The sequence below is a fragment of the Bos grunniens genome, chromosome 18 (assembly GCF_055505025.1).
Source record: "Bos grunniens cultivar Pamir isolate PY7600 chromosome 18, Bosgru_T2T1.0, whole genome shotgun sequence".
In the NCBI taxonomy this organism is placed as follows: domain Eukaryota; kingdom Metazoa; phylum Chordata; class Mammalia; order Artiodactyla; family Bovidae; genus Bos; species Bos grunniens.
In genome coordinates, this window is record NC_141182.1 from 65,127,893 (window position 1) to 65,146,571 (window position 18,679).

The 18,679-nt window shown below is 45.2% G+C and overlaps 1 protein-coding gene across 4 annotated transcripts; it reads left to right on the forward strand.

The window, feature by feature from the left end:
* Window positions 1-7,370: 7,370 nt before the first annotated feature.
* On the forward strand, window positions 7,371-18,342 carry LOC147354811 (uncharacterized). Of its 4 annotated transcripts, none has more exons than XR_015146586.1 (5): window positions 7,371-7,698; window positions 11,483-11,521; window positions 13,294-13,420; window positions 13,950-14,548; window positions 14,739-18,342. XR_015146586.1 is itself a non-coding variant. In XM_086354820.1 (5 exons), the coding sequence occupies exons 3-5, from the start codon at window positions 13,313-13,315 to the stop codon at window positions 16,121-16,123; spliced, it is 1,614 nt and encodes a 537-aa protein (XP_086210946.1). In that variant the 5' UTR covers window positions 7,394-7,698; window positions 11,483-11,521; window positions 13,294-13,312; the 3' UTR covers window positions 16,124-18,342. The 4 variants fall into 4 exon arrangements, 3 of the variants coding, with proteins under 3 accessions (XP_086210946.1, XP_086210947.1, XP_086210948.1); XM_086354820.1 differs by having other exon boundaries at window positions 7,394-7,698; window positions 14,428-14,548; XM_086354821.1 differs by lacking the exon at window positions 13,950-14,548 and having other exon boundaries at window positions 7,394-7,698.
* The last annotated feature ends 337 nt before the right edge of the window (window positions 18,343-18,679 follow it).

The following is an 18,679-nucleotide window of genomic DNA, read 5'->3' on the forward strand; positions in this document are numbered from 1 at the left end:
TTTGGCTCCATCCCTTCATTCTTTCTGGAGTTATTTCTCCACTGATCTCCAGTAGCATATTGGGCACCTACGACCTGGGGAGTTCCTCTTTCAGTATCCTATCATTTTGCCTTTTCATACTGTTCATGGGGTTCTCGGGGCAAGAATACTGAAGTGGTTTTCCATTCCCTTCTCCAGTGGACCACATTCTGTCAGACGTCTCCACCATGACCGCCCGTCGTGGGTGGCCTCACACGGTATGACTTAGTTTCATTTAGACAAGGCTGTGGTCTGTGTGATTAGATTGACTAGTTTTCTGTGATTATGGTTTTGAAAGGTTGTTGTTGAATCACGCGAATACACCAGGATTCTTGGCCCCCGGAGGAGAAGAATTCAATCCGGGGCCAGAGATGAGGCTTGATCACTCAGAGCTTTTGTGTAATAAAGTTTTATTGAAGTATAAAGGAGATAGAGAAAGCTTCTGACATAGGCATCAGAAGGGGGCAGAAAGAGTACCCCACTGCTAGTCTTTAGCTGGATGTTATATAGTCACTAGCAGTCTGTTAAATGAAAGAAAGGAATGTCTTAAAATTCAGAATGGCACCAGGCCCCTCACCCATAAGATGTATTTTGGGATAATCTTGGCACCAAATGGTTTATCCTGGGCCATAAAATGATTAACTTGAATCTTGAAGAAGGGCAGACCACCATACAAATAGTTTCATTTACATAGATTAGGGGAACAATATCCATACTGGTTTGTCAAGTAGGTTCTGGGCCAAGAGGCGGAACGACTTGGAGACAGAGTTTGGGGTAAAGGCATAGTACATTAGCATAGCTTAAGACAAACATTTCCATAAGAAAAAGAAATTGGTTATCTCTAGACTCGAGAATAGCTAACTTCAGGTGAAGCCGGGTGTCATTATGGCAACACAATATTTTAAGAGAAACCTCCCTTTAAATTTGTATAGAGAAGGAAAAAATATTGCTAGTTTGTTTCCTCCTGCCGCTTAAGAGAGATAAAAATGTCTGACACTTGCAGGATATTTCCTCTATTTGGAGACCCCTGGCCTTCCTGCCTGTTACCCTCTCAGTTTCAGTGTGTCTGCCCTCTGATGCCCTCTCGGAACATCTACCGTCTTACTTGGGTTTCTCTTACCTTGGACGTGGGGTATCTCTTCCCGGCTGCTCCAGCAAAGCGCAGCCACTGCTCTTTACCTTGGACGAGGGGTATCTCCTCACCACCTATAAAGAATTTACCTGCAATGCAGGACACCCAGGTTTGGTCCCTAGGTTGGGAAGATCCCCTGGAGAAGGAAATGGCTACCTACTCTCATATTGTTGTCTGGAGAATTCCGTGGACAGAGGAGCCTGGCAAACTACAGTCCATGGTGTCGCAAAGAGTTGGACATGACTGAGTGACTAACATTTTCACGTTCACTTAGGTAATCCATGCTTCTTCAGTCTCAAAGGCACTGTAAAAATTAAGTAACCTCAGTTAGTGAAAGTGTTAGTTGCTCAGTCATGTGCAACTCTTTGCAACCCCATGGACCACATCCTGCCAGGTTGCTCTGTCCATGGTATTTCCTAGGCAAGAATACTGGAGTGGGTGGGTGCCGGGGTCCAGCCCGGTGGATCCAGGGAATTCGAAGCGGGGACGGCGTCGGCGAGGATCAGGAAACAACCGTTTAATTAAACTTTAATTAAGGATATAAACAGTAATAGAATAAGGATAGCTCGTGAGGAAATTCAGGGGAGAAAAGAGGCTGAAATAAGGATAGCTCAGTGAGGAAATTCAGGGGAGAAAAGAGGCTGAATAATTCAGCCAGAAGGTGAGACAATGACATGGTGAGACCAAGTTTCGGTGAACAAGGCCCGCACTTTATTTTCCAAAGTAGTTTTTATGCCTTAAGTTATGCATAGAGGATAATGGGGGAAGAGGTAGAGTCATGCAGCAAGCCAGGCTTTCTTCCTGCAAACTTATCATATGCAAAAGCTTAGGTGATTTGCATCATCTTCTGGCCCGCAGGCCTGTTAACATTTTAAGACCCTTTCTTCAGAAAACTTATTTTTCTCTAAAGGTGATTGGTCAGGAGCCACCCTCCAAAAGCATTAGATAAAGTTGCATTCCTACAGGGCAAAGGTGTGGTGGGCTGTAACAAGAAAAAGAATTAACTCAAGGGTCCCAGGTTACAAACATTAAAGCTACTACTTACACCAATTATATTAATCAATACACTGCCAGGGACACAGCAGGTAAGGGATATGGAAACTTAGCAGCAAACATTGGCCCGACAAGTGAAAATCCCTTCACCAATACAATTTCTAATCAATCTTTCAACTGCTCAAAGGAATCTGTGTTTAGACAGTTTAGAACATCTCCTGCCTCTCACAGTTGGGAGGCTCTGAGCAATCACATGTGGCCGGAAAAACCTATTCGGGCAGGCTAGAGGACTTCCAAAGGAGTTTGTAGGTTGAAACACTGTCACACCCAGGAATTATTAACTGGAGCTGTAAGTTAACTCTTTTCTCAGAGAGAGGTAGTGGGGGACAGCCCCCCGTAAAGTCAGAGGTGTAGGTGAAAGCACAAAGCAGAAATTAGGCAGACTCTGGTTTTGGGGGTGGATGCTCGAGAATTCCCAGGGGGACTCCTGAGGGTCGATCCCGCCTTTGCGTATGCCGAGCCTCCTTCCTCATGACCTTTGTCAGGGGTGGAGCTCCTCACGCTGGCTCCAGGCAGTGATAGAATTCCAGTTGAGCTATTCCAGATCCTGAAAGATGATGCTGTGGAAAGTGCTGCACTCAATATGCAATATGCACTTAGTACACAATATGCCAGCTCCCGGCAGGTAGGCATTCCTTTCTCCAGGGGGTCTTCCCCACCCAGGAATCAAACCCACGTCTCCTGCAATGCAGGCAGATTCTTTACCATCTGAGCCATCAGGGAAGCAATCTCCATGAAGGAAAAGTAAAAATAAGATGAATTCCTTAGGAAAAGAACATAGAAGATGGACCAGTCTAACAGGAACCCGAAATAAAACGGAGTCGGGAGGGACTTTTCTCCCATCCCTGCATGCAGCTCCGCTGTTGCCTTCTTGATTCCAAAGTGTTTTAAGTGCAATGCTGACCCCCTTCTATCCTCGGCCAAGAGGAGCCCAGACCCTCTACAGCAGGGCTGCTGGATCAAGCAGACAGGGCTCAGGGGCCAATCCAGAAAGGCCAGCAAGGGCCTCTCCCAATAATCTCGAGGGCCAAGTATAGGGACAAGTCCCAGTGCTGACGACCTGAGCAGTAGAAATAGCTGGAGGCTCTCCCACATGATCTTGAACCTTCTCCATGACTGGGCCTTGAGGGTAGTTGACATGCACCATTCACTTAGTAGAGTTCAGAACTCTCCCATCACAGTTATTTTATTTATTAAATTTACTGACCCGTTGGCACAGCTTGCAGGATTTTAATTCCCCAACTAGGGATCGAACCTGTGGCCCCTGCAGTGCTAGTGTGGAGTCCTAATCACTAGAATTCCACTAAGAAATTCCCTAGATATTTTTAAAAGAAAAAAAGTTTTCTTGGGACTTCCCTGGTGGTCCAGAGGTTAAGAATCCACCTCGCAACCAAAGGGATACCAGTTCGATTCCTAGTCCCGGAAGGTCCCATGTGCCATGGAGCAACTAAGCCCCTGAGTCACAACTGCTGGAGCCTGAGCACTCTACAGCCCATGCTCTGAAACAAGAGAGAAGCCACTGCAGCGAGAAGCACAGTGAGAAGCTGGTATACCGCAATAGAGAGCAGCCCCTGCTCACCGCAACTAGAGAAAGCCAGGGTGGAGCAATGAAGACACACCGCAGCCAAAAATTTAAGTAAACAAATAAGATAAACCTTAAACAAAGTTTTCTTTTCTCCCTCTTCCTTAATAAATGGTAAAATTAGAAGTCTTTATCACTGCCTTTCCTTTGGAACCATATCTAAAAGAGAGTACCTTGCCCTATACTGGTCTACGCTGGTGGTTAAATTGTCCTGTACTGCTGTTTTGTATATGCTGCATTTTTTACTTACTTATGGCAAAGGCTACTGTTCATGGGGTTCTCGAGGCAAGAATATTGAAGTTGTTTGCCATTCCCTTCTCCAGAATACTTTCCAATTGTGGTGCTGGAGAAGACTCTTGAGAGTCCCTTGGACAGCAAGGAGACCAAACCAATCTATCCTAAAGGAAATCAACCCTGAATATTCATTGGAAGGACTAATGCTGAAGCTCCAATACTTTGGCCACCTGATCGAGACCTGGGTTCAGTCCCTGGGTCAGGAAGATGCCCTGCAGAAGAGAATGGCTACCCACTCCAGTATTCTTGCCTGAAGCATCCCATGGACAGAGGAGCCTGGCAGGCTACAGTCCATGGGGTCGCAGAGTCAGACACGAGTGAGCGACTGACACAAAAAACAAACCCCCCACCCAGGTGGCGGATGCTGATTACTTGATGCCTACAATAATATTCCCAAAACATCACCCAGCTATCTCAACACCAACCAATTAGAAGGAAGTCCACAAGCTGCACCCCTCAATCCAAATGTTGCCTCCAAACACCATTGCCTAAAATCCATCAGGAAGTCTGGGTCTTTTGAGCTAGAGCTGCCTGTTCTCCTCACTTGATGTCCCACAATTAACAATGTACTCTCATTCACCACAACCCGGTTAGTAGATTGGCTTTGCTGTAAAGCAAACGAGAAAATGCAAGTTCAGTTGGACAGCAGACACTAGATGTTTTAAAAATTCTGCCACTGGACTTGCCTGGTGGCTCAGTGGATAAGAATCTGCCTGCCAGTGCAGGGGAGAGGGCTTTGATCCTTGGTCCAGGAAGATCCCACATTATGGGGAGCAGCTAAGCCGATGCGCCTCAACTATTGAGTCCACATCCTGCAAGGATGGAAGCCCGCGCCACCTAGAGCCTGTGCTCTGCAACAAGAGAAGCCACCGCGATGAGAAGCCCAAGCACTGAAACGGAGAGTAGTCCCTACTCACTGCAGCTAGGAAAAGCCCACGCACAGCAAAGAAGAGCCAGTGGAACCAAAAATTTAAAAATAAAGTTGTTAAAAAAAAATTCTGCCCATAGCCTCGCAGTCTCAAGATTCTCCCTTGTAAGTATGCAGACATTTCCAGTTCCAATCAATCCTTGCTTTACTGGCACCCTTACTTCATGACAGCTCCAATTACAATTTTTCACAATTTATTGAAAAAATCATGGCCTTCCTTTTTTTTTTTTTTGCATCCCCAAATTTCTCCATTTTGTAGTCTAGGGAAACATGATTCTAACGTTTCTCAAAACTGTGTCTTCCAGGCTGCAGTCCTAACAAACCCCCAATAAATGTCTCTTTCTACCAATCAGGTATTTTTTTTCCTGAAATTTTGGTTAACACTCATTGCACATAAGTCTTATGTAATTGAATATCTTATCATTAAGTTTGTGCTGTTTATCACTTTGACCAAAAGGTCGGACTCAAGAAGAAAGAGGTTCTTGGTCTCGTTGGGTATTGAGCCTATACAGCCAAAGTAGTGCTTGGAATGGAATACGCAATTTAATGAGTGTTTGTCAACGAGGGTACAAATATGATGCTATGGATTCCCTGTTTGCTTTCAGCATTCTGGCAAATCAATCTGCTCTCTCCACATCTCCCTTCAAGCTGGTATTGTTTCGTATACAAAAAAACACAAAGATTATTATTAATTGTTTATTAAATAAATAAACAAAACAATAAATCACAATTTAGAGAGCCAGATTCACAGACTAGCCAAGTTCCTGTGTCACTACATGCTCAGCTTCATTTTCTCACTCTCAGTCTTCAGTGTCCCTTTAAGCTTCACTAAGACCCTAACTTTGTGGACATGGCCAAGAGGTATTTTGGCCAGAACTTTGAATATTTTCCTGAGGTAATCTCAACTCTATGCATGGTCTCTGTGCTTGCAGGTGAAATTATATTGACTCCCCAGAAAGGAAAGAGGACCATGAAGTTGCAAGGCTTTATCTCAGGGTTCAATTGCTCCTGTCCCAAATAAGCTATGACCGTAACCATGGAGTCACTTTCCAGGCAGGAAGTGACATGTTATAAGTCACTCTTCTTTTCAGATAGGTAGATTTTAGCTTCTAGACAAGAACTGCTGCTGCTGCTAAGTCACTTCAGTCGTGTCCGACTCTGTGTGACCCCATAGATGGCAGCCTACTAGGCTCCTCCGTCCCTGGGATTCTCCAGGCAAGAACGCTGGAGTGGGTTACCATTTCCTTCTCCAATGCATGAAAGTGAAAAGTGAAAGTGAAGTTGCTCAGTCATGTCTGACTCTCCACAACCCCATGGACTGCAGCCTACCAGGCTCCTCCATCCATGGGAGTTTCCAGGCAAGAGTACTGGAGTGGGGTGCCTTTGCCTTCTCCAAGAAAAGAACTGGATATGTATTAAAATGTGGAGTCTGAAATATGTGTCAGTTCCTGAATAGGACACACCATCACTAAACCTACGTTTTTTTCTGAAGGAACCAAAGACACGGCACATGGTCTACGTGCTTCTAGTTGCCCCACATCCCTCCTCTGTCTTGTTCACCATGGCCCTATCTGGAGTCTTAGGTTTTTTGACTATGACCTAACACAGAGATACTCGTAAACTGTAGCCAACAAGTTAGGCTACATTTATATGAAAAACAATAAGACAGTGTTTATTGGACTCCAGCTATGGATGGATACACTTTGTCTGAGTGACAACCTGGTATCATGTGACCACTTAGTTTGGCCAGTTTTGTTGTAGTTTAGTCGCTAAGATACCTCCGACTTTGCAACCCCATGGCCTGTAGCCCGGCAGGCTCCTCTGTCCATGGGATTTTTCCAGGCAAGAATACTGGAGTGGGAAAAAAAAAAAGAATACTGGAGTGGGTTGCCATTTCCCTCCTAGATGGGATAAGGGATAGAACTCTGGGTTCCCATATTGGCAGGTGGATTTTTTTTTTTTTTTTTTACTACCAGCACCACCTGGGAAGCTTTGCGGACTGTCTCAAAATTTCTTTCTTTCTTTCTTTTTTAAAAAAGTAAAAGAAGGCTAATTCAGAGAGAGACACACTCCATTGACAGAGTGGGCCATCTCAGAAGGCAAGAGAGGCCAAACATCTCAAATATTACTGTCACTATACTTCTATATGATCATCAGCACAGACTATGTTTCATGGAAATCTGGGTGCAACCCCTTTAAAAAGCGTGTAACTGGCCCAGTCTTCGCAGCCTGGGGACTTCACTGCAACCCTACTGGTGAGGCGGGACAATTCTCCCGAATTGGGGAACACTACCTCTTGCCAGCGACGGGAGCGCTATGAACTACATTACCCTAAAGGCACCGCGCGAGGCGCCAAGGACAATGGACCAATGAAGACTCAGGACAGAGACACTTCCGTTCTAGAGAACGGTCTCTGGTGGACCTTCCTGTGTGGGTCCCCGGCGACATATTGTAAACTCAGATCAGTTCACGGTTGGGGTACTTCCTAACGCTGAGCCGGCCTGAGACCTGGGAGCTGGAAGGCCGCTGTGCCTGCTATTCCGAGGCGAGTCTCAGGCTCGGCGTGGGCGCCATCCGACCTGACTCTCTCTCTGGGTCGGGACGGGGTCTCGGGACGGGGTCTGCAGAGCCCGACCCCGCCTTCGCCAACGGACTTCTTTGGCTGCAGCCACACTGATGGTTCCGATTCAGGTGAATCCTGCGTCCTCCGGGCCCTTCCCCTGTTCTTTTTATCCTGAGTTATCTTTGTTCTTATTAGTGTCTCCTTACTAACGTCTTACATGTATATTTATTCGTGCCCCCCAAACCTTGACTTTCCGATTTTAAAATATGACCTGCGTGGGGGAAAAAACCGGAGAACTTACTCGTGCAGTTGAATACGCAGATCTAAAATTAGTATACGTTAACCGCCTGAGAGAAAAAATACGCGTTATCAACAGGACCCCAGGAAGCCGCCTATGTGCTTAGACGCTTCAGTCGTGCCTTTGAGACCGCATGGACTGTAGCCCGCCAAGCTCCTCTGTCCATGGGGATTCTCCAGGCAAGAATACTGGAGTGGGTTGCCACGCCCTCTCGCAGGGGAATCTTCTCAAGACAGGGATTAAACCCCGGTCTCCCACATTGCAGGCGGATTCTTTACCATTTGAGCCACCAGGGAAGCCCAAAACATACCCATGCCCCCAAAGTTAAGGTATTGTCTATTGTTATTTAAAGTAAGGGTTTCCTTGCTTTTCTCAATAGTTTTGCCAACTATGTGGGAAATATGCGACGGCTGTAGTTTAGTTTCGCTCCTTCGTTTTAAAACTTAGTGAATGGAATCATATAAGGCTTCCCTGGTGGCTCAGACGGTGAAGTGTCTGCCCACAGTGAGGCAGACCCAGGTTCGATTCCCTGGGTCGGGAAAATCCTCTGGAGAAGGAAATGGCAACCCACTCCAGTACCCTTGCTTGGAAAATCCCATGGCCGGAGGAACGTGATAGGCTGCAGTCCATGGGGTCCCAAAGAGACGGACACGACTGATGGTTTCTTGACAGTTTTGCCAACTATGTGGGAAATATGCGACGGCTGTAGTTTAGTTTCGCTCCTTCGTTTTAAAACTTAGTGAATGGAATCATAAAAAGTATTACGATGTCTTTTTCTTCATTTGCAAAATATGATGTGACTTTACCCATGTTTCTCATGCTAGGTTGTTGTTTAGTTGCTAAGTCGTTTCCGACTCTTTGTGACGCTGTGGACTGCAGCATGCCAGGCTTCCCTGTCCTTCATTGTCTCCTGGAGTTTGCCCAAATTCATGTCCATTGGGATACCCTCCCTCATGCAGAGTAGCCAGTCATTTTCCTTTCTGTGTGGTTTTTGTAGATATGAATATACAAGTAAATGTCTTTATATTCTTCTGTTGAAGGCTTTCCTCGGTGTATTTGTTGTTGATGGTGGTGGTGTTTGTTTTAGTCCGATACGTCTATAATAGTGGTACTGTAGGCACACTTGCCCTGTGTTCTGGGAAGATACATTAAGCACACATCTGTTTAGTTTCTATGTTAACATTTTTATTGTATTTAAATTAACATTTCCGCTTACTGAATTTGTTTTCCTCCATACTACTAATTTTAACTTAGTTCTTTGAATGAAATTATTAAACTGTTTCATAGTTATATTTTGATACACACTTATGCCTTATATAAACTTTTGTTTTACAGTCTACACACACACATAGACTGTTTTAGTATTTTAAAAGATTGTGCTTTTCCAGTAATATTTATTTCACTGTTAAATAGTTTTCCTCTGGTGATCTTGTAAGGGAAAATTATTGAAATATTTTATTAAATACCTGTCTTACGTGGGCTTTGGCCTTATCATTATAAGGATATATCATTATATATAATATATATAATATCATTATATTATCATTATCCTTATCATTATAAGGATAAAAAATTATAATGCTTCAAAACCATAACAGGACGTTAAGAACTCAAGAAGATATTTCCATGTTTCTATAATGAGGATGACAAGAAGTCAGGTCCTATCACTTATATGCTTTCTCTTAAGTTTAAAGAGTCCAAAATGAGGTCCAGTCATCACCAGATGCTGGAGGCAAAGCACTTTTCCTCTGATTTAAGGAACAACCCCTTTATCAGATTCATTTTCATGCATAGTCAGTACATGGTGGTTCTGTTCTCTACTACAGGAGAGAAGAGCATGTAAGAAATTACAGATAATCTGTCTGAATATTTATGGAAAAGTTTTAACATCAAAGAATATGGATAAATAGGAAAAATACCTGTTCTTGAATTATACTATATAATGTTATAATAATTTCAAACCAGAATTTAATCTGGATTATGTAAACTGGAATTTTATATACAACAATAACTTTTAATATAACCAGAATAAAATTTGAAAAGGACATATAAGAACTGGTCAGCTGTTAGAGCCAGCCACAAGTGATAGGAAGAGAAAAATGTATTATTGGCAGGGGGAAACAGAAAAGGGGACTCAAATGGGAGTGTCAGAAACAGACCTAACATAAAATGGAGTAAGTTTTGATATTTGTGGCTCAGTGTTATAAAGTGCTATGTGACCTGCCACCAGCATTTCCTCACCAATACAGTCCCTTATTCTTCTGGCTCGTTGGGTTGCAGTCACACTAGCCTCGAGGGCGCTACTCAGACACACCAGGCTGGACTCTGATGGGGAGGCTTTGCACTTGTTTATACCACTGTTGAAAACCCTTTTCTCAAGTTATCCACGTTGCTGGGGTCCAGCCCGGTGGATCCAGGGAATTCGAAGCGGGGACGGCATCGGCGAGGATCAGGAAACAATTGCTTAATTAAATGTTAATTAAGGATATAAAGAGTGGTTAAATAAGGATAGCTCAGTGAGGAAATTCAGTGGAGAAAAGAGGCTGAATAATCCAGCCAGAAGGTGAGATGGGGAGACCAAGTTTCGGTGAACAAGGCCCGCACTTTATTTTCCAAAGTAGTTTTTATACCTTAAGTTATGCATAGAGGATAATGGGGGAAGGGGTAGAGTCTTGCAGCAAGCCAGGCTTTCTTCCTGCAAACTTATCATATGCAAAAGTTTAGGTGATTTGCATCATCTTCTGGCCTGGAGGCCTGTTAACATTTTAAGACCCTTTCTTCAGAAAACTTATTTTTCTCTAAAGGTGATTAGTCAGGCGCCACCCTCCAAAAGTGTTAGATAAAGTTGCATTCCTACAGGGCAAAGGTGTGGTGGGCTGTAACAAGAAAAAGAATTAACTCAAGGGTCCAAGGTTACAAACATTAAAGCTACTACTTACACCAATTATATTAATCAGTACACTGCCGGGGACACAGCAGGTAAGGGATATGGAAACTTAGCAGCAAACATTGACCCTACAAGTGAAAAACCCTTCACCAATACAATTTCTAATCAATCTTTTAACTGCTCAAAGGAATCTGTATTTAGACAGTTTAGAACATCTCCTGCCTCTCACAGTTGGGAGGCTCTGAGCAATCACATGTGGCCGGAAAAACCTATTCGGGCAGGCTAGAGGACTTCCAAAGGAGTTTGTAGGTTGAAACACTATCACACCCAGGAACTTTATTAACTGGAGCTGTAAGTTAACTCTTTTTTCAGAGAGAGGTAGTGGGGGACAGCCCCCCGTAAAGTCAGAGGTGTAGGTGAGAGCACAAAGCAGAAAGTAGGCAGACTCTGGTTTTGGGGGTGGATGCTCGAGAATTTCCAGGGGGACTCCTGAGGCTCCATCCCGCCTTTGCGTATGCCCAGCCTCCTTCCTCATGACCTTTGCCACGGGCGGAGCTCACTCCCGGCACCACATGACTTTTTGGCACAACTGCATAACATTTTCTGCCCTCTTTTACCTGGCTTTAGTTTTCCCTTACGTCTGCCTGAAATATTGAATGGTTCACTCATTAATCTTTTGTCTGTTGCTGATGGGTATTAAAGTTACACGGCCCTTCTCTTCCCACAGGTTCCACATTCAGAAGAACCGCGCATGGACCCTTCACTGGTGAGTGTCTGGTGTCCTGGATGTCTTTTGCTGCTACTTTTCCTGCACTTGATGTCTGGAGACCCTAGAGAAGCCCTCAGCCCAGGTTTCCAAGTCCAAGCCAAAGGTTCCACGGGGAGATTCACATTTTTGGCAGCCAGTGGCCTAAATGTGAAAGCTTGTCTTAGGTACTGGGGGAAACCCACACAAATGCTTGAGGATGCAACTGAGCTGAGTGTGTTTTAGGGCTTGTGAGTCTCTCTTAATGTCTGGTGAAGACAGAGAGCAAGAGGGCCAGAGTCAGGCCTAGAATGACGCTTTGCTGAGCAGCTGTGCTCTCAGAAGTCTGTTCAGAGTGACGGCAGCCGTGGAGTATTTGGGATAGAGAAGAAGAGTGATCTGACTTAGGTTTTAAGAGGCTCCCTCTTAAGTGGAGAGTGCAGAACAGACTAGGGGAGGGAAAGACGAGGAGATAATCAAGGAAGCTGTTGCAGTCATCCAGATGAGCATTGGTTGTGACTGGACAGAGGGGTGGATATGGAGGTAGGAGAAATACCTGGCTTCAGGGTTTTTACAAGTAGGGCTGACCAGATTTTCTAAAATGGAGGGGTCGTACATAACACCAGTTTATTCCCTTTGCATCTGGAAGGGTGGAAGTTGCATTAGCTGATTCAGGGAAGTCAGTGGTAGCAGTCGTTTTCACTGAGAATATTAGGAATTGGGTTTTGGCCCTGATGAATCTCAGATGATGTTCCAATGACTCTCAAATATAGGAGACAAATGGGTGGTTGAACATGCAGCTCTAGAGGGCCAAGGAGGCTTCAGGATGCAATTATGGGACAAGGGAACAGGGGGCTGTTACAAAGGTCATCAGCGGGAAGGTGTGTGGGGGGGTCAGCAGGTGGCCCAGGTTTTCATGGGAGAGTGGCTGTGAAATTGATGCACAGGGAGAGCAGAAATGGCGATGAAGTGATAGCAAAGTCAGGCTGGTGCTTGCTTCTCTTTCTGTGCAGTTACCAGGCTTTTGTGGTGGAACCTGGGGAGTTTGTGACAGGATGTCATGTGAATTTCTGTAAGGTGTGTCAAGTAGGCGTGGATTTTGAATGGCTGTTATGTGGACAAAGATTGGAATTGGTAAGGGGACATAATGTGCAGTATAGAAATGGACCCTTACCAGGGGTTTTCAGGTCTGCATGTTGTGACTGAGGTTGGAACTAGGATCAAGGCCTGGTGAGGAAGAACAGGGCTGGTGAGCTGCCAGTGGAGAGTTGGGCTTTGGTGGGATTCCGTTGCGTTGAATGGGTTTTCAGGTGTCATGTGCAGAAAGATGCATGAGGAGACAGGAGACACGACAGTTTTGTGGTCCAGGTGCTAGTGTTGGGGGTCAGATGTATGAGGTGGTCCAGTGAGTGACACAGATGTGGGGAAGGTGTGTGAACAAACAGTCCCAGTGCCCTCATTCCAGGAGGTTAAGAGAGGAGTATGAGCCCAAGTTGCTGGCTTCTGGGGTGCATCACCCTGGGAACTGTCAGGCTGTTGTCTTGCAGGAGAGGGAGTAGGCCCTGCATCCCAGGCCCACAGCGTAGAAGACATCTGTCTGCAGATGTGCGTGTTGTTACTGGGGTTGGAGCTAGTGCTCAAGAAAACATGAAGAGTTTTGGGTACCACTGCCCTCTTAAGTTGGGTCGCTGGGGAGGATGATGACCCCGGAGTGAGTTTGGACTAGGTTGGGAGTACTTATGGGGTCCTGGGGAGACAGGCTGCTTATGCACACTCTGTTCCCATCATCACAGGGCCCTGTGACCTTTGAGGATGTGGCTGTGTACTTTTCCCAGGAGGAATGGAGGATCCTTGATGAGACCCAGAGACGCCTATACAGCTATGTCATGCTGGAGACCTTTGCACTGGTTGCGTCCTTGGGTAAGGCCCTCACCCCTGTCCCAGCGTCCTGGGCAGGTCTCTGACTTTCCACTTTTCTCCAAGGCAAGTTGATTCGTCTCACAGCTGGACAGTAGGCACCTCTCTATTATTGCTTCCCTGTCCTCTGTGCTGTGGGTGCCAAGGCTGAGTGAGTGTGTGGACCAACTCCTTTCACAGGTAGCCCCAGTGCCAGCGGCTCTGAAGTTTTCCTAGTGAAGGCTTTCTGAGCCCAAAGACTTGGAATGAGTTCTGTGGGTTCTCAGCCACTCCCTGCTGAGAGGACTCTGTAGACCCCTGCACATTTGTGCTCCAGGCTCTTCCCCCTTCCAGCTGACATTTCCTTGGCCCTCACTGTACTAGCAATTGTTGGGACCCAACATAGTCACTATTTCTGGGGTTCACCTGGCTATTTCTATGATACCCCCTCAAAGATTTTTTATGTGATAGTGTCTGTTTCCTGAGATTATTTTGGAATTAATTGCCCCCGTGGGCCAGTACTGACCACTCACCTGTCCTGTCTTTCCCTTAGGACTTGCATCTTCTAGGTCCTATGTTGTTGTCCCGCTGGAGCTGGGAGGAGAACCCTGGGTACAGGACAGAGTGGACATGACTCCAGGCACAGCAAGAGGGGCTCAGAGTGGGCCTGGCCTTGGTGATTGGCATCAGGGGGAGGAAGTGATGTCATGGCTGGATTCAGACCATATCAGGAACGTGTCCTGTGCGCAACACTATTTCGGTGCCAAGGCCAGTGACTGTGAACCTCATTACTCTCTCTCCTCCCCATTCCCGACACTTTGCTCTTTCCGTCATACCTACTCTGACATTGCGCCCAGGATTATCCCCCACCTCTCTGCCTTCTACTCCTCGGTGGTCCTCTCCATCTTCACTTCTCTGCTTTTCAATATTGGCCTACACCTAACATGTCATGAGGCCTGCACTTATCCTCAAAACGGTCCTTGAACACCAGCTACTCAGTAACAGTTGGATTTTCCTGGGTCTGAATACAGCTTTGCACACAGCACACATGTGTTCCCAGCAGCCAAGGCCCTGGTGAAAACCGTTCCCGGAGGAGTGAGTTGTGGACCCCTGGTTCCCTGTGTTCTGCACCCCATCCTTGTGTCTTGCCTGGTGAGTTGTCCGTTTTGTGATGTGTAGAGGCCCTGTCCACACAGCAGCCCTTTCCTAACCTGCTCCCACCTCCCTTGTCCTGAAAATAATCCCATGGATTTATTCTTTCTGTGTCAGACATGTATTGTGATGGGGCTCCCTACTTCTACCAAGATCTACATGAAATTCACCCCCATTTCTTTGCTTTCAGGTTGTTGGCAGAGAGCAGAGATGAAGGAGAAAACTTCTGAGCAGAATGCTTCTGTAGAAGTGCCACAGATAATTACTTCAAAGACAGACCTGTCCATCCAGAAGGCCTATCCCTGGGAGATGGGTAACCTGGATGTAGAAGGTGGTCTGCATCTCACGGAGGACCTGAGAGTAAACCCTGTCCAGACACTGTGTAGGGCAGGTGTGAAATTTCAGCAGCACAGTGGAGAGAAACTCTTTAGAAGAGACATGGGGAAGGCCTTTATGAAGACTCGTATTGTTCATACAACCAAGAAGTCTTTCCCATGCCAGGAGCCTGGGAAGGGTTTCCCTGTTAGCTCTGACCTTCTCCAGTACCAGGTCACTCCACAAGGGGACACTGAGTGTGTGGAGGCCTCTCACAATGGACTGAGGCCCTATAAGTGCAGTGCATGTGGGAAAACCTTCTGCCGCAAGTACAGGCTTGCTGAGCACCAGAGAGTCCACACTGGAGAGAGGCCTTATGAATGCAGTGAATGTGGGAAAACCTTCAGCTATAAACACATACTTGTTCAGCACCGGAGAGTCCACACTGGAGAAAGGCCTTTCAAGTGCAGGGAATGTGGGAAAGCTTTTAGCAACAGACCCACACTTGCTAGGCACCGGCGAATTCACACTGGAGAAAAGCCTTATGAGTGTAGTGAATGTGGGAAATTGTTTAGCCAAAGCTCCAGCCTTAATGAACATCAGAGAATTCACACTGGATCACGGCCTTATAAATGCAATGAATGTGGAAAATTCTTTACATCCAACTCCAATCTAGTTAAACACAGGCGGGTTCACACAGGCATAAGGCCTTATGAGTGCAGTGAATGTGGGAAATTTTTTAACCAAAGTCCCAGCCTCATTAAACATCAGAGAATCCACACTGGGGAAAGGCCATATGAATGTAGTGAATGTGGAAAACTTTTTAGCCAAAGCTGTACTCTCATCAAGCACCAGAGAGTTCACACTGGAGCAAGGCCTTATAAATGCACTGAATGCGGAAAACTTTTTAGCCAAAGCTTTGGCCTCACTCAACACCAGAGAATTCATACTGGAGAAAGACCATATGAGTGCACTGAATGCGGAGAATTATTTAGCCAAAGCACCCAGCTTACTCAACACCGAAAAATTCACACCAGAGCAGGGCCTCTCGAGTGCGGCAGGTGTGGGAAAGTCTTTAGTCAAAGGTCTGCTCTGATTGAGCACCAGAAACACCACAGCCCAGACAGACCCTATGAGTGCAGTGAGTGTAAGAAAGCTTTCAGCCGAAGGTCTAGCCTCCTTCGTCACCAGAAAGTTCATACTGGGCAAAGACCTTCAAATGAGATGAGCAGAGAATCAAATAATGAACTGTCTCCTTAGCTAATACATCTTACTGAGTAGGCTCTGTGAGGGACTCATCAACTGGAAGTTGAATGCCACCCATCTGCACAGCCCTAGTGTGGAGATTACCTGTGGGTACCTGATTCGTTGGAAGCTTTTAAGGAGCTGTGCTGTACTTTCTAATCTGCCCATGGCCCTTCCCAAACTTCATGTCACTGTGAGTTTCTGTGGTAAAAATCATCTTACTTCTACCAGCTGGTGGTCATCTCAGTGTGATCAGGGTTGGTAGACTTTTGTGCTCATGCATTCTATGGAGGAAAGCTTGAGTAGCCTGAGCACTTGGATGTTATTCTCTTATGTCTGACTAGAACATTGGCTTAACCAGCTTTGACCAAGGTGACCCAGTCTGCGTTCTGCTGGGGGCTTGTTTACCCTCTTCAGTGGCATTATTTCATGTCATGCTCAGAATGGGTTTTTCCAGCTGTGTGTCACCTGTTTGGGAACTCCGTAGTCCTCAGTGAGGACAGTGTCATGGCAGAGAGTAGTTTTCATTGCAGTTTTGGTCTAATTTGCATTGTTGTCCAAGGCCTCCCGGGGTAGACTGCAGGGTTTTGTTGTGATCTGAATGTCATACTTTTTGGTTTCAGAGGTCACCCTGAGATGAGAGGGCAGCCATGAGAACCACCAGTGATTTTTGGAACAGCATGAATGTTCTGTTTTCATATGGGATGTCACATCATCCCCCCAGTACTGGTCAAGGGAAGAAGTTCTGTAGGTCCAGCTGGAACAGAGCCATGTACCATAATGTCCACAACATGGCAGGCTGGTGTTGCTGAGTGTTAGATTACAGACATTGAGTGGGAACCATACTTGGTACAGAAGACACTCGGAATTAATAGCTCCTGAGAGACTAGCAAAGAAGGAATGCGCCTTTTCTAAAGTTTCATCCACAAATGTAACTGGTTGTTTAGGAGATTTTTTAAAGAAATTCTCCAGATCTACAGAGCTACTTCCTCCTGAGCCTCCAGTCAGTCAGACTGAATAATGTAAAGGTTTTAGGATCCTCATAGCATCTGCAGATTGTTTATCTCAAGGCCATTGCTGCACAGTTGTGGAGGAAAAAGAGAGGGAGAGTGAGAATCCTGTAGTCCAGGCATGTGATGTTTTAGGACCCAGGCAGAGTTCCTGGAGAACTCACGTGGAAACACCTCCCATTGCTCCTCTGTCTTCATTGCTACTGGGACCCAGTGCCTTGCATGAGACATGGAGAGCTGATGTAGTTAATGTGTTGGTTTCCAGACTTCTACTTTTCTAAAAAGGAGATTCAGATTTTTATGTGAAGCCAATTTTTATTTAAACTTAATGGAGCTGTATAGTTGGTAAGCAGTGGACTGAATATACTTAATGTATAGCGTGGTAACTTCTACTATGTGTAAAATCACAGAACCACCATAATAACAAACATCCATTATTCCCACATCTACCTTTTGCAATCTCCCTGGGTTCCCAGGCAACTGGGATTCAATTTACTTTATTTCACATTCTATTAGTTTTCTAGAATTTTAATGTCATTGGAATGTTAATGTGTTTACTTTTGTATTTGCCTTTTCCTTTCATGGTACATAATTATCCATATTGCAGATATGAATGGTTGTGTGTTTGTTTTTGCCATGGCACAAGGTTTTGGGATCTTAGTTCCCCAAGCAGGGATTGAACCCAGGCCCTCAGTGGTGAAAGCACAGAGACCACTGGGGAATTCCCTGATAGTTAATTTTTTTAATTCCTGAAAAATACACTGTTTGGATATACTAACCTGTTGACTGTTTATCCACTTATCTGTTAATGGATGAATGGGATTTTGCGCTTTGTTTCCAGCTTGGCTATCACAGAAAGTTTACTGTGAACATGTACATCAATTTTCTTAAATGAATATATGGTTTCATAGTCTAAAGTGAATGATTACCCTTTTGGATTTCCATCAACAGTATTGGGAGCATTCCAACTCCCCTATATTCCTCACCTGTACTTGTTTGGTATGGTCAGAATATTAAATACTACCTATTTTCAAAGTGTGTATTTACCTCACTATTGCCTGATGGTCTATCTGGTTGAACATTTTTAATGTGTTCACCTGCCAAGTGCATGTCTTTGATAAAATATTTATAATAGTTATTTACCATCTGGTAGTGAATTTTGGCTGATATTTCCTTTTTTGTGAATAACTAAGAAGACAATAAAAGAAATGTGTTAGAACTTGACTTTTCTTCAGTTCAACTTGGCTGGGTGGAATGAATGTTTGTGGTATTCCCCATATATAGTCCTCATTATTAACTCATTCTGCACTACATTCTAAAGTCTCAAAAATTTATAAAACAGCAAATTGACTCCTGATTGTAGTGTCTGCCAATTTCCCTGATACAAATACTCCAAACTGGGGCAATTTCCAGCTGTGAATATGAGGTTGTTACCAAACCAGGTAACGTTTCCAGAGGTGCACAAGCCAGAAACGGAGACACCAAGACTTAAGTGAGGGGGCAACTGGAACCTGCCAACGTGGTTCCTCTTGGAGTCTGTCACATTATGCCATCTTCCTTT